This window comes from Macrobrachium nipponense, chromosome 7, assembly GCF_015104395.2.
Source record: "Macrobrachium nipponense isolate FS-2020 chromosome 7, ASM1510439v2, whole genome shotgun sequence".
Lineage (NCBI taxonomy): Eukaryota > Metazoa > Arthropoda > Malacostraca > Decapoda > Palaemonidae > Macrobrachium > Macrobrachium nipponense.
Window position 1 is genome coordinate 52,056,783 of NC_061109.1, and position 14,061 is coordinate 52,070,843.

The 14,061-nt window shown below is 38.1% G+C and overlaps 2 protein-coding genes across 6 annotated transcripts in view; one reads left to right on the plus strand and one right to left on the minus strand.

Moving 5' to 3' along the window:
* The window catches only part of LOC135217719 (microfibril-associated glycoprotein 4-like), a 63,314-nt gene extending 57,437 nt beyond the window's left edge, over positions 1–5,877 (minus strand). For 2 of the 3 annotated variants that reach the window (XM_064253711.1, XM_064253709.1), the window contains exons 1-2: positions 5,720–5,877; positions 1,671–1,805 (exon numbers count right to left, since the gene is read on the minus strand). In XM_064253711.1, coding sequence (XP_064109781.1) covers positions 1,671–1,766 — 96 coding nt within the window. In that variant the 5' untranslated portion in view covers positions 1,767–1,805; positions 5,720–5,877. The remainder of the gene's footprint in view (positions 1–1,670; positions 1,806–5,719) is intronic. The other variant, XM_064253710.1, reaches the window with a different exon arrangement.
* Positions 4,748–14,061, plus strand: part of LOC135217718 (dyslexia-associated protein KIAA0319-like protein) — a 248,419-nt gene continuing 239,105 nt past the window's right edge. The window contains exon 1 of one of the 3 annotated variants that reach the window (XM_064253707.1): positions 4,748–4,766. The gene's annotated coding sequence lies outside the window, so the exon portion shown is untranslated. Of the gene's footprint in view, positions 4,767–10,503; positions 10,774–14,061 lie in introns of those variants that run through there. The other 2 variants (XM_064253708.1, XM_064253706.1) reach the window with 2 other exon arrangements.

The window sequence follows — 14,061 nt, forward strand, 5'->3', positions numbered from 1 at the left end:
GTAAATAGTGGTAAAAGACTTGACTTTTTTTTTAAACCGGATATCATATAAGAGTTAATATAAGAATGTTTGTTAAAGCGAGCGCTATTCCCGTTTGGGACACAACCTTGAGGGCCAGAGTACCGGAGTCGGTAGTCCTCTTTTCAAGTAGTACATGCTTTAGGCAATACACCTATCGTATTGCATGTTGGGTGAGAGAGAGATGTTTGTGGACAATTTATTTTGCCATGTTATTGTCTATTTTTTTTTGGCAAGATACAAACAATAAAGCGATACCCATGATACAGTGAACAATAACATGACAAAATTCATTGCAGACAAAAGCAAAAATAATTTGCTTTTGTCTGCAATGAATTTTGTCATGTTATTGTTCACTGTGTTTTTGGTAAAGTAGAAAAAAAACGTGATGCCCGTGTTTACAGATCATCTACCGTGCGATAGAAAGAGCAGTTTTTTTCCCTATCTTTTTTTTAAAAGTCATTTTCTAAATATATTTTGTTACAATTATTGGGTGAATAAGGTGGGAACAGGATTTTACATCAAAGTTTTAGTTCAAAGCGGGACTGCTTGCTGTTTATAAGCATACTTAGTGCTGTTAACTTTTATAAAGAAACCACATTAATGATGCTCTGGCGTTTTAAAAGCAAAACAGAAAATGGCAGATACGGAAAAGCTTATCATTAACATCCATTCTTGACCGACATGTCACATGAAATCCTTTACCTATTAATATGTGATATCATAATATAATTTCACACACACACACACACACACACACACACACATATATATATATATATATATATATATATATATATATATTATATATATATATATATATATATAATATATATATATATATCACTTTGTTTGGTTTTATATACAGTCCTCCACGTAGGGACAATTCCCTCTCTGGCGGGCCCTTGTACCTTCGTTTTTCAAATAAGGCGCTTCTTATATTTTATTATTGTCTTGTAGTCTTTTCTCGTCAGTATCATAGCTCCTGCAGAATAGGAGAGACTTTAGTTCTTTTTTAAATTCACTTGTATGATCTTCATTTAGGCGGTATTTTGTTGTATTTTGGTGCACTTTGTCTACAAATGTTCTCTCGCCTGACTTACAATTTGTTCTAGGCTCAAATAGCATATATGCTTCACTTGCATGTCTGATTACAATATTCATTTCAGGTCTAAAGAAGCTTAAGCAGTTCTCAGGTGCTAAAAACAAATATTAGTTCCGGGATGAATAACAATATGCCAATTACAATTTTAGGGTGGACTTTTGTTTGACTATATATAATTGGTATTTAATACATACACGAGAAAACTCTCGGTATAGTAGTCGGTTAAGCAAGCCGACAGTAATGATGAACCAGAACTTCGCACGAAAATCTTAGCTCAGGTTTGATCAGGAATAAAAACAACTGAAGCACGAATTCCCCAGAGTTCTTCAGCTGAATCACATGAATACAAAATCCCCGCACTTAGGTTTCTTTTAAAAACCTTCCTTGCTGAAATGATTCCGTGAATCAAGGATGTGAGATCCCTCAAAAATGTCTTTTAAGAGTATTGCTTCTACGTGCTCGCGAGTAGAGACACTTATGGGTGTTAAAATAAAGAGGACTACAATGCAGAGAAGTAAAGAAACCGCTAAATATATGAATGACTTACCGATGAAGTTTCGTAGGAGACCGTTGACGCCAGAGCCTCTGACAAACATCCGGCGATAAAGAAGAGGCATTGGAATATTCGACAGATATTCCCCATCTTATGAGTTTGGAAGAAAGTTCCCCGCTCTGACCTGATCTGAGAAGAAATCGTCGATATTAGTTTACAGGAAGAACAATAACATTACATCTTGTGGATTTGAGCACAAATTTTCAACTTGAAATTTTTCATGAGCCAGGGTACAGGTCTCTCCCTCGGTTGTGATGTTTAAAGGGGAATGAGTATATGGTCTAAAACGGTTGGGTAACCACTGAACATTGTTCCAAGAGCAATAGACTAGTGACAAGTTCTTAAGTGATCACTCAAAGAGCGTCGTTCCAAAATTCTTACAGTGGGTACTTTCGTTTGACCTAAATATTGGTGGCAGTGATACGACTTTTTTTTCAGTGTAATAGTCGAACAATAAAGCCGGAAACCTTGACGAGCCTTAACTTTCTTTGTGTTCACTTAAGGTCTCCGAGCAATTGGGTTTGACTTAAAATGTACACAACACAAGTCAGGTGGATCGGCTATTAATGATTAAATAGATCGTTCCAATAAATGGTTGCACAATAAGTACTACGAAATTAATACAATGATATTTACAGAAAAAAATGAAGAATTCAATCACTTGAGGCATTATGCACAAGTAGTTATTTTAATTAAATCTCAAAAGTGCTCATCTTGCAGTAAGGGTATCATCGTTCCACTCTAATTGAAGCTCGTGCCTACTAAGGAATGACGTAGCCCAACTTCAAACACGTCAATATGCCACGTTCATGAAATGTTTATGAAACTGTTGTTAATTATCTTGTTATCAAATACAACATGGGGTGAGAAAAAAAAATTCGTGGGCCAATAGAAAACAACACATTGAGCAACAAAAGGTAGCATGCAGTAACAGAAACTAACAGGGGGTAAATAAAAATGTGAAAATATGATAGGAAAGGAAAAATAACCCTTGTCGGTTATCTGAATAGAGGCTGCTGGACAATAATCACTATACGTACATACTACTGCACTGGTACTCAACTCTAAGGGAATACAATCCATATTTTACCACCTACCCACAACCACTTAAAGTGAAAATTAAAAAAAAAAATCTGTAGAAGTCACAGAAAAGTTTTTGAAACCCACATTTCAGTAACTTTACATCTAAAGATTATTTGTTCATGTATTAAGCAAATAAATTAATCTATATCAGGAACATTTCGTCTATGAATTTATCTTCAAGTTATGATCTTGACAATTTTTGTATGTAGTGGTAGTATGAAGGGGGGCGGGGGACTGCTATGTTTTTCTCACCTCCAAATACCTCGTATTTTTTCATCCAGGACTATATACTTATGTACTGACAGACCTCTACAAATTTCCACCTGTATAATGTTACCCCTGGAAACATTCTTGAGGTCAAAGGCCTACTGTGGTTTTCTAAATATTTAATGGCTTTTGCTGCTTCACCACAGTGTGAGGAATCTTTATTTATAAATGTTTTCATAAACTCCTGAAAATAACTTATTTACGATGATACCCTTACTGCAAGATGAGCACTTTTGAGATTTAATTAAAATAATTATTTATGTATAATGCCTCAAGTGACTGAATTATTCACTTTTTTCTGTAAATATCGTTGTATTAATTTTTTAGTACTTATTGTGCTACCATTTATTGGAACGATCTATTTAATCATTAATAGACGATCCACCTGACTTGGGTACATTTTAACTCAAACCCAGTTGCTCGGAGACCTTAAGTGAACACAAGGAAAGTTAAGGCTTCCCATCCGGACGGGAAGCTCGTGGTGTTGGCCAGCATCCAGCCGATGCTCGCTAGCAAAATTGTTGTATCGTCACATTAGGACCTCGTGGTTTTGAGGAGCAGTTTACTTTTTCCTACTGCTCTTCGAAACCACGAGGTCCTAGTGTGACGATACAACACTTTAGCTCGCGAGCATCAGCTGGATGCTAGTCAAAACCGCGAGCAAGAAATGACTAGTGTGATGCCAGCATAGACGATAGTTTGTGAGCGGAGGCAGTCCACTTGCCAGAACGGATGAACTGATGGAATTACCCAAGTTCCTCGTAAATGGTTTTTACATATACATGCATACATACATACATACATACATACATACATACATACATATATATATATATATATATATATATATATATATATATATATATATATTATTCCTCGTAAAACCGATATTTCTTCGTCTAACCAAGTCTCAGCTGATCAGTGACTAGGCAGTTTTTACCAGCAAGTTTCACATGTGTTCACAGGCCAAAATAATACCGTTCCTTAGTGTTCAGAAGTACTTCAATTTCTTGTCGTCCAACTGATTTGGCCTTCTCGTGTGGTTGATGACCGCGTTGCTTTTCAAGTATCGAGGCAGAAGCGGCCAACGTGTTTATGTATGGCACCCTATAATACTTTCATTTAACGTTTTGTGTATTCCAAAATTCCATATAAGGTGGTATCATGCACACATACAACATTAATCGTTTGGACTAAAATACACAAATAACCAATTGGCAATGAACAGAAATTTTCATTGATGTTCAGGGCCGGCTTTAAGCCTATTTGACCAATTCTGTATTCGAAGAGGAATAAACGTTACAGAAAACATAAAATGAAAAATGAGGATCTATTGTTCCTCACATTATTGTACATATCATATTAAGAGAAAACTTTCATTTGTGAAATAACTTTTATATTAGAAAAAAATCGTCTTGATTTCTATAACAATTTTCTAATTGGTTCCCGCAATTCCTAGCACGTACCGGCCCTATTGATAGTTATATTCAAAAACTAAATAAACCCGAATATAACTATTATTTTTATGAAATATATTTCTTTTTAAATGAAATTTCATTTCTTCGAGAAACAAAAGGGACCAATTATTCATGCCTATCACAAGAGTACAGGGACGCCGCGCCGCACTGCGAGAAGTTTGAGGCGAACACTTTCCGACTGGAATGACCAGGCGTACTATTTGGGGGCGGCGATTGACGACGCTCTCGTTTCGTATCATCTTCCAGCTGACAATATTCCGGAGTGAGTTTTGCTACCATTCGCTCATATACGTATTTAACGGTTGTGACCGGAGTTGCACTGCTATTCTGTTGGTCTCTGTCATGCTTTTCACAAATAAATTGCTTATTTTACAAGTTGGTTAGTTCCACGCTAGACGAGTGGTTTTTGAGCTCGGCTGCCAATCCGGTGATCCAAAATTCGATTCCCTGCTCTGCCAACGCAGAATCAGAGGAATTTATTTCAGGTGATAGAAATTCATTTCTCGATATCGTGGTTCGGTTCCCATAATAAACTGTAGGTCCCGTTGCTAGGTGACCAATTGGTTCCTAGCCACGTGAAAATATCTAATCCTTTCGGCCAGCTAGGCCTAGAAGACCTATTAATCAGCTCAGTGGTCTGGTTAAACTAAGATATACTTAACTTTACAAGTGGGTTCCTTGAATTGGAAACTTTCCATGAACGATACAAATATTTAATCTTTTAAGTGTTTCAACGGACTTTGAGTAATATTATTCACTTCACCTTTGATTCGAAAATTCACTACTTTTTTCTTTCTAGACTATTCGTTTGTCAGTTCTTCTCATTATTCACATTCATTTTTACAGACTGCGAACAGTCTTTCAAATACGTCCAGCTAATTTTGAAAAATATTTGTTAAAAAAAAAACAGGTAGTACTTTGATTTGACACCATGGATCATTTCATTCTTCCTAATTCTTACAGGTGCAGCAAGGTCGTCTTAGTTGTTGCAACAGTCTAATAAAACTACACCAGTATGCAGTATAGAGAAACACTCCATTTTCAACCTCTTCATAGGCATAACACTTAAAATAGACAACTTTTTTTTCATTCAGTGAACCTTGACAATTTTGCAAAAATGGCAATACGTTAATTAAGCAAAGGCACTGATCTAACTCATCAGGAGTGTTACAAAAAATAAAGCATCGCTGAATATAAAGATGGAGTCATACTCACTAGAAACCTGTTTTCCAACACTGTGAAGAAGGGAATTTGAGTTCTTTTGGTGATGAAACGGGATCCGTAGACAATTGTGGCCTTCACTCTAGTCTAGTAATATAACTGCCAAGTAGGTACGCGTCAAAGAGAGCAGGACCTTTTCGGTACAACGGCCCTCAAGCTCCACCCCCTCCCTTTTTTTCTTTCTTTTTATCGCCCTACCGAAATCGAGCAAAACAGTTTTATTTATTTACTTATTTTGGGTCACTCATGATTAAAAGTTGTAGAATGGTGTGTTTCTTCACAGTATTTTACACATTTGTTTTACTCTAAATCATAGTTGTGCAATACAACAGCTCGAGGCTGTCATACATTGCATTTGATCACGCGAGCTCATATAATCAGAAGCTAATGCTGATCTATTTGTGGAAGGCTTCCGAATTCGTGTCAGTGTGACAAAGAATATTTCAAAGGAACAAAAACAAACCTAACATAAGTCCTACGCCAATGTAATAATTTTTCCTTGCGTGTTCGTCAGTTGTAGAAATTACTTTCCATTTGAGGAGAACTTTAGGCACTATACACTTAAAAATCCTTTGCTTTAATGTCTGGGTACGTATCTCATTACTCTCACAATTCCCTAATTTCTTTCGATCGGAAGTAAGATTTCTTCCTTTAATCAACCAGTTCAGCATTCCAAATTAACATATGAGAAATGACTTATGACTATTGATGACTATGTTGTTCAGCGTGGTGGAGAAAGTAATATTATTATCAATGTCATCTTCAGACCGCAGCGACAAATTGCATGTTGTTTATTGGTATAACCACTATTACATCTTAATGTCTCCAGTTCGCTCAAATTATTTCACGGATTTTTAACGTAAAATAAAATTTGCTTTATTTTACATAAGTATCAAGAAACTGGTTCCGGACTTTTTTTTTTTATTCTCTTATAAGGGTTTATTTTAGTAGTATATATATATTTTTTTATTAACCCCCTTGTTTTTCTCCTTTTATTTCGACGAGCGGAATTTTGGTCATCGGCGTTTGCCTTGTTCGCCAGTTCACCATCTGAGGCCGGAGAAGGATGAACATTATTCATGTGACTTTTGACTCTTCATTATTGTTGCTACTATTGTCACTCATAGTGATTATACGCCATTCTGCGGGATCTTCCTCGACTCGTCATCCTTTTTCTTCAGTGTTACGTAAATTCGAACAGTTTTCCCCGTGGGAATATTATTGCAGTAGCTACTGATGGTGCACCAGCAATGGTTGTCACCTCACTCAAGGATAAGACTCCCCAATGTATACGTACTGTATTGTTCACTGTGCTTTACACAGACACCATCTTGTAGTCAAGGAACTAAAGTGTGTATTGGGTCAATAAATAAAATTAAATCACAACTTCTCAATGTGCGACTATTTGCATTGTTACGTAAAAGAAATTTGAGACTGAACAAATTACTTTTGCACACTGCGGTAAGGTAGTTGTCAAGAGGTGGTAACCTGCAGACACTTGTTGGCCTATATGGCTCAACTGTAGAGTTTCTTACGGATGTGGACCTTTTATTATAAGACAAGTTAAAATATGCAAGAAAGTTCGATCGGCCATTCCATTGAGGAGTGAGAGATGTGTATTTCTGGTGATAGAAGCTCACTCTCGACGTGGTTCGTAAGTCACGTAAAGCCGTTGGTCCCGTTGCTGAATAACCACTGGTTCCATGCAACGTAAAAACACCTTACAAACAAAAAAAATCTGTAAGAACCATCTGTTCTACTCGTATTTGACAGACCTATATTCAAAATTCAATGAATTACACACTAACGTCTGAAGATAAGATGTTACAATTATTTAAGCCAAAACAACAATGATAGTCTTCCAAGTTAAAAATATGACTATTTCAATCCTCATTGTCACACGACAATTTTTATTTCAAACTTATGGCAACTGGAAGAAAATTAAAACATCTCTGAATGTGATTAAAAGATTATGTATACATAAAGCATCTTGGAAAATTAAGGGGAAGCTTTAAAGTACATTTCGAGGACCTGGACAAAATGCACTTACCTAACTAAATTGTGACACTGTTTGGTTTGGAAACAGAAAATTAAGTCATTGTTATGTGTGTGTGTGTGTGTGCGCGTGGACCTCGAAACCAAATCATTGTCAACAGATAAAAGCCTCAGAGACCATTAGAGGAATGTAAATACTGCAGCGGTTGAGCCATCTTTACGTGTATTCTCAAGTTCGTTCATGGTTGCTGCTGGTTGTAGCCAAGCAAATGCAGTTCTAATAAAGCAGAGGAATAGACTAAACCTGGAAGAGAAGCGCCTCAGCGGCGTGGTTGGTATGATATTAGCGTCCCACCTCGGTGTGGCAGTTAAAATATGCAAGAAAGTTCGATTCTCGGCCATTCCATTGAGGTGCGAGCGATGTGTATTTCTGGTGATAGAAGTTCACTCTCGACGTGGTTCGGAAGTCACGTAAAGCTGTTGGTCCCGTTGCTGAATAACCACAGGTTCCATGCAACGTAATAAAACACCATACAAACAAACAAAAATAAACCTGGAAGAACCAAATATCAGTACCTTTGGTGATGCTCATCAGACACATCCTTCCCATCGCTGATGCCAACCAATTCAATAAAATATACCTTGATTTATTTTTAATCTATCAAATATTACCCATATTATTTGCAAAGTTTCTCTCTCATTATTATTACTATTATTATTATCATTATATTGGTGTTAGGTTTGGTATCGAAACTAGAGGTTATGTAAATTTAGCGCACGCGTATAACATAGGGATATGAAAAGTCCAGCTTGTCCATCTGCCTGCCATTGTTTGTCTGTCACAAAACTCCTCCAACATTATGACAGAAAACAATTATCCCATGGCACAATCACTTTCTCCTTGCTTACTTAACTTTCAGTAACAGCCAAATCACGGTACCTACCTTTTTCTCTGGCTCTCAGATCCGCATATTCCTAACACAGGGGTCCCAAAACGCATCGACCCCTTCATGGGATCCTTGATCCCTCATTGGGTCCCTGGCATCCCTCATTGGGCCCTTGGCATGTACAAAAAGATCAGTTATTAATAATTAAATGGTTGTGCAGTTTCCAGGTAAATTAGTTCAGGAAACTGCATAACAAACCCTGCTTTCAATATACATCAATATACGGGAAACTGCATACCATTCCCTGCAAAACCGTTGTTCTGTATCCCATCCTCCCTGTGAATATCTCTCATGAAATATAAGGAAATTAAAAGGAAAATAGATTGTACAAGCATAGTTGTGTCTGGAAGTTTGGTAACTATGTAGTACCAAATGACTAATAAACAATTGGTTTGCGAACTCACTAAAGGGAGTATCCCTGATATTCAATTGCAAAGTTTTATGTAAACATCACTTAGTATATAGGAGAATTACGTGCTTTGCGCCTAGATAACCCCATTTAAGACTTTATTCTTTAAAGTTCCAGGATTTAAGGACCATAAAGAAATGATCAAAGTTAAGACTGAGGTGGCTAAGAGAGCCAAAGGGGTGGACAACCAAGGGGACGATCCACAGAAAAGTGATGCGAGAATAGATTTGGAGAAGGTTAGCAAAGAGACGGCAGCAGTTATTACCAGAGTCCAAGTCCAACTGGAGACATGCAGCATCAAACCACTGGCAGTAGTTTTTAGCATCTCAGATGTAGAAGCAGAGCAGCTAAAAGATACCAAGTAGTAAGCAAGAGCCAAGACTGACAAAGAATAAAGGACGAAAGGTGAAGGAACTTTTAAACTAATACTTATTAACGGCATATTACAGCATGTTTTCCAGAGCAAAGTGGCTGGAGAAGTGTGGATCAAGAGTCTATTGTCAGTGGACATCTTGTAGCCAGAGTCGGCCGCAGGGTTGCTGGCGCCCCGGGCAATTATTATGCAAAAAAAAAAGAATAATAATAATGATAATAAGATTGGGCATAATACATATCGATCCTTGAGGTGCTCCTCTTCTAATGATTCATAACTTCTTCAATAATACGAGTTAGAAGAAGTTTATAAACAACTGCCTCAAAAGCAAAATATCATACCTGCCACTTCTATCAGATAATTTGCAAAAGAACACAAGTTACTGCATTTACCCTTTCCAGATGACCAATTAGTTGCTCAAGAATGACATATTCCAGTATTTTGGACATAAAAGATAAATTTGAAACATGCCTGTGTGAACTTAATTTTTTTCAAGCGCACCTTTCAAGACTGGTTTAACAAATCTACTTTCCCTGATGCAGGGAACTTGCACTTAGAGATATTTGCATTCATAAGAATCACATTTCGGTAAAGCATGAACAATTTTCCACTCCAACAAGTTCAGATATCACAGTTACTTTCACCATTAAAGTTCGTTAGTCTTTCATGTGTTGCTTGTGTGTTTTGATCTGATTCGGCGTTTCAACAAAATCTCCCGAAATCTGGGTGAATTTTCTTAAGAGTAAATATCCGTAAAACCTTAATGTAGAGTTCGACGTGTTCTCCTTTGGCTTCAACCTTTCCTGATAAATATATATCTACGCATTATCTTAAGGGTATTTACGGGTTTACCTTTTCTTCATTAATGACATAACCGTTCCTCCACTTTTAGTTGTATTAGCTAATCTCTTCTCTTGGTTACTGTCTAACCCTAGCCTATCAGCAAAGATTATAAGTCAACGCCAAATATAACAATACAGTAATTCGATGACAATCGAGACCCCTGTTGAAAAATAAAATGCATTTTAAGTGAAGAACTGTTTAGAAGCAGTGATCTCAGGAACACTATGTTAAACGGGAGAATGAAGTGGCGTTAATACAACACGAGTGTAATTAGAAAATACCTAATATCATTATGTATGTATGGTATCAGGAAGATGTAAGCCATGCAAAAGCGACAATATGAACATAATAGACTACGCTGTTTACATCTATTCGTCTGACGTTCTCCACTATACAGAAGAAGAAGAAGAGGATAGAGACGTTGACAGTTGTTATCTGGAACTGCAAAGGTTTTACGTCTATGAATAGGCGTGTTTATAAGGTAAATTATTATGCCATTAGAATCGATGTCATGAATTCGTAAGCGTTTTTTGGCGCTACCCAGACTCATTGGTTACTGATTTATATTAAGGAAAGGGGGATTGTTGTTATGCTTAACTTGTAAAAGGAGGAGAAGGCTTAGCTAGCTTGACCATGATAGCTAGGTAGCAAGCTACCTTACCTATCACTACCTTGCGGGTTAACGAGTGAACCTTTCTTAGTCCTTCCACTCTAACGCCCAACGTGACACACCTTCATCTTGCTGCGAACAAATCTTGCTTGAAGTTTACCGTAAATGAGTTGTTGGTCATGGTAGACTGGTATACCCAGCTAGGCTACTAGTTAGGTAACCAAATGATTAGGCTATCCAACCGAAACCACCCAACATATTTTATGCTTCTGCTAGGCAAGGCAAAGGTAAACCTAGCTATTTGCAGGATGGTACTGTAGTCTGGTATGATTGGGCCAGAAATGGCTAATTAGAATCAAGTAAATGGTGATACCTAGCCTATGGGTCACAAAGTGAAAGAAATACCTAGGTACCTAGCTACTACTAGGTAGGTAGACCTAGGGGTCTGTGCTCAAGACGGGCTTACAGCTAGCTTAGGTTAGGCCTATTTTAGCTTATAATAGGTAACCCTAGCCTATGTCATCTTTCACTTTGGAGGAGAAATGGGTAGATCTAGGGTACTTACTATCCACGGCGGCCTACTAGACTATGGTAGTTGTGGTTTTTCTATGCAGTTTTACCTACTGAACAAGAATTTTAAGTAATATTTATTTGGACGACTGTAATTAACCCTCCAGGGGCCAGTACTAAACAGCAAAATACATTGGATGCCCCAATCCCTAGTGGATGTCGTATCCGCGGTTAGTTCCTTGCAGTCCGTGCAGACTGCTTCTGTAGAAATACCCAGCATGAAAGCTAAAATGTCTCATTTAAAGTAGCCTAGGGTACTAAATTAGTGAGTGGCAACATAGCGGCCAACGATCCCGGAATGCAGCTATGTACCTCCCCATTGAAGTACTTGAATTCACTGCCATGAGCATCAGTCAAGAGTTGTGATCCATCCTGACAGCACACCGAGACCTCTAGCTACATTCCTCTCGAAGTGTTTTCTCCTAAATTACAAAATAATGGCATCATTCAAGCCCTTTTTTGGGGAAGTGGCTGCGTTCAGAATGAGGTGGCAGCTATGTCGCCATTTGGTAATTTACCCTATGTATTCTTATCTCACATTGCCTGACCCTTTGCACCACATGTGCATTCTCTTAATGGTATAGAAATACTAAAATTTGGCAATAGTTTTTCTTTGGCTGTTGTGAAGAGTAGATCTCTCTGTACATTCTCCCTGTTCTTTGCTTTTTGTTGAATTGTGAAGTAGCCTGCTATTTGTGTTTGTTTATATGGAAATGCAAACCATTGCCTTTTATATAGGGTAGAACACCACGGCAGGCCAACCCTCATCACGGTGGACGGGTCTTATTCACTCAATATTTAATTGGTGAAACAAGAATACAATTGCAACTCTAAGCATACCATTTAAAAGACTGAAGTTTCGTCAACATAATGTGATATATGAAAGCCCCATACGAACTAAAATAAGCATGTGAGCTCTTCGTAAAATATGTTTTCAAGGCAGTTTTGAAATCCAATATGGCGGCTACGTTTTGCATGGAAGGTTCTCATCAGTGACGGCCACCATCTTTCCCCAGCCTTCCCAGCACTCATTTGAACAATGTTAGCGTATATATGTAACGTTTATTGATCTTACTCAAGATTGCAGTTGTAATCAGCACAATAAAACAACATTTTGTTGCCTATATTAGTGAAAGTATGAAACTTGTTATTCCCGGGGTTATGGTTGGAACTGAATTCATTCTTACCTTGTAATCGGTGGTTTTTATCCTTACTGCCATCACAACTAAAACTCCACAGTGCTTATTTGATTGTAATTATACACATTTTTATGCATTCAACTTACCTGTCAGATATATACTTAGCTATAGACTCCGTCGTCCCCGATAGAAATTCGAATTTCGCGGCACACTCTACAGGTAGGTCAGGTGATCTACCGCCCGCCGCTGTGGCCCCCAGGGAATAGGAATCATTCCCGTTTTCTAAGACAGATTTTCTCTATCGGCCGTGACAGCAACATTGTTGTTGTTACTCCTGATTTGATTTTCGTGTTTTTCATCGCTATTGATCTTCTAAGCCGGTTATTTTGGTGACGTATTGGATCTTTGGTTTGGCATACTCTTTCGTGGACTGTTTTTTGGACTTGGTTTTGGATATTTCTCATGATGTCGGATTCTAGCTTTACGGTTAGAAGACAGTGTGTAAATGTGGGATGCATGGTGAGGCTACCGAAAGCTTCGGTAGACCCTCACACAGTTTGTAAGGGGTGTAGAAGGAATGAATGTTCAATTTCTAACACCTGTGATGAATGTGTAAATATGAATGAGGAAGAATGGAAGAATTTAAATTCATATTTAAGGAAATTAGATATGGATAGGGCTAGGAAGGCTTCCTCCAGAAGTGTAAGTAGGTCTCGCTCTAACGAGCCTATTAAATTAACACCTAACCCTAAACCTCTATCTTCTTCCTCTAGTACTAAGACTGTAAATCCGACAACGGAAATTGCAGATCTTAAAGCTGCGCTACAAAGGATGGAACGTCAAATGCTGACGTTGAAAGGTAAGCACAGTGATAAGTGAATTAAGTGTCCCTAGTGCAGTGGAGGGTGCGTCTGATCGGCTCTGTCTCGCTCCCAGGCCTAGACCTCTTCCAAGCTCACAGGCCCAGAGGAGAAGGAATGTCGAAAGCCGTACGGAGGTTACGGAGAATCCCCACCGATCAGGCGTCCATCGGCAGATTCTGTGACGACCCGAACTGCCAAGGATCGCTATCGAAAAAGCATCCTAAAGAAGTGTTTTTCTTCGTCAGATTCTTCACCGAATGTAAGGGGATGGAGTTCTGATGAACTGTCACGCCCCTTAAAGAGAAGTTGGAAGGCTCCAACTTTGGATTCAAGCCCTGAACTTTTCTCCGATCTATCACCTTGTGAGAAGAAGAAAAGGAGATTGGTTCCTAAACGGAAATCGGAGTTTCCTTCCGCTTCTAGACATCCCTCACCTGAATTAGGGAAGGAAAAAGAGAATGCGGCTGCGAAAATTATCCTAAATGTGCAGGAGCAACTTTTGGCCTTAGTAGGAGTTTTTACTAAGGAAACTCCCAGGAGAAAGGACTCTTTCCTTCCTATAAAGAAGACGAAGGGAAGGAAAGAAG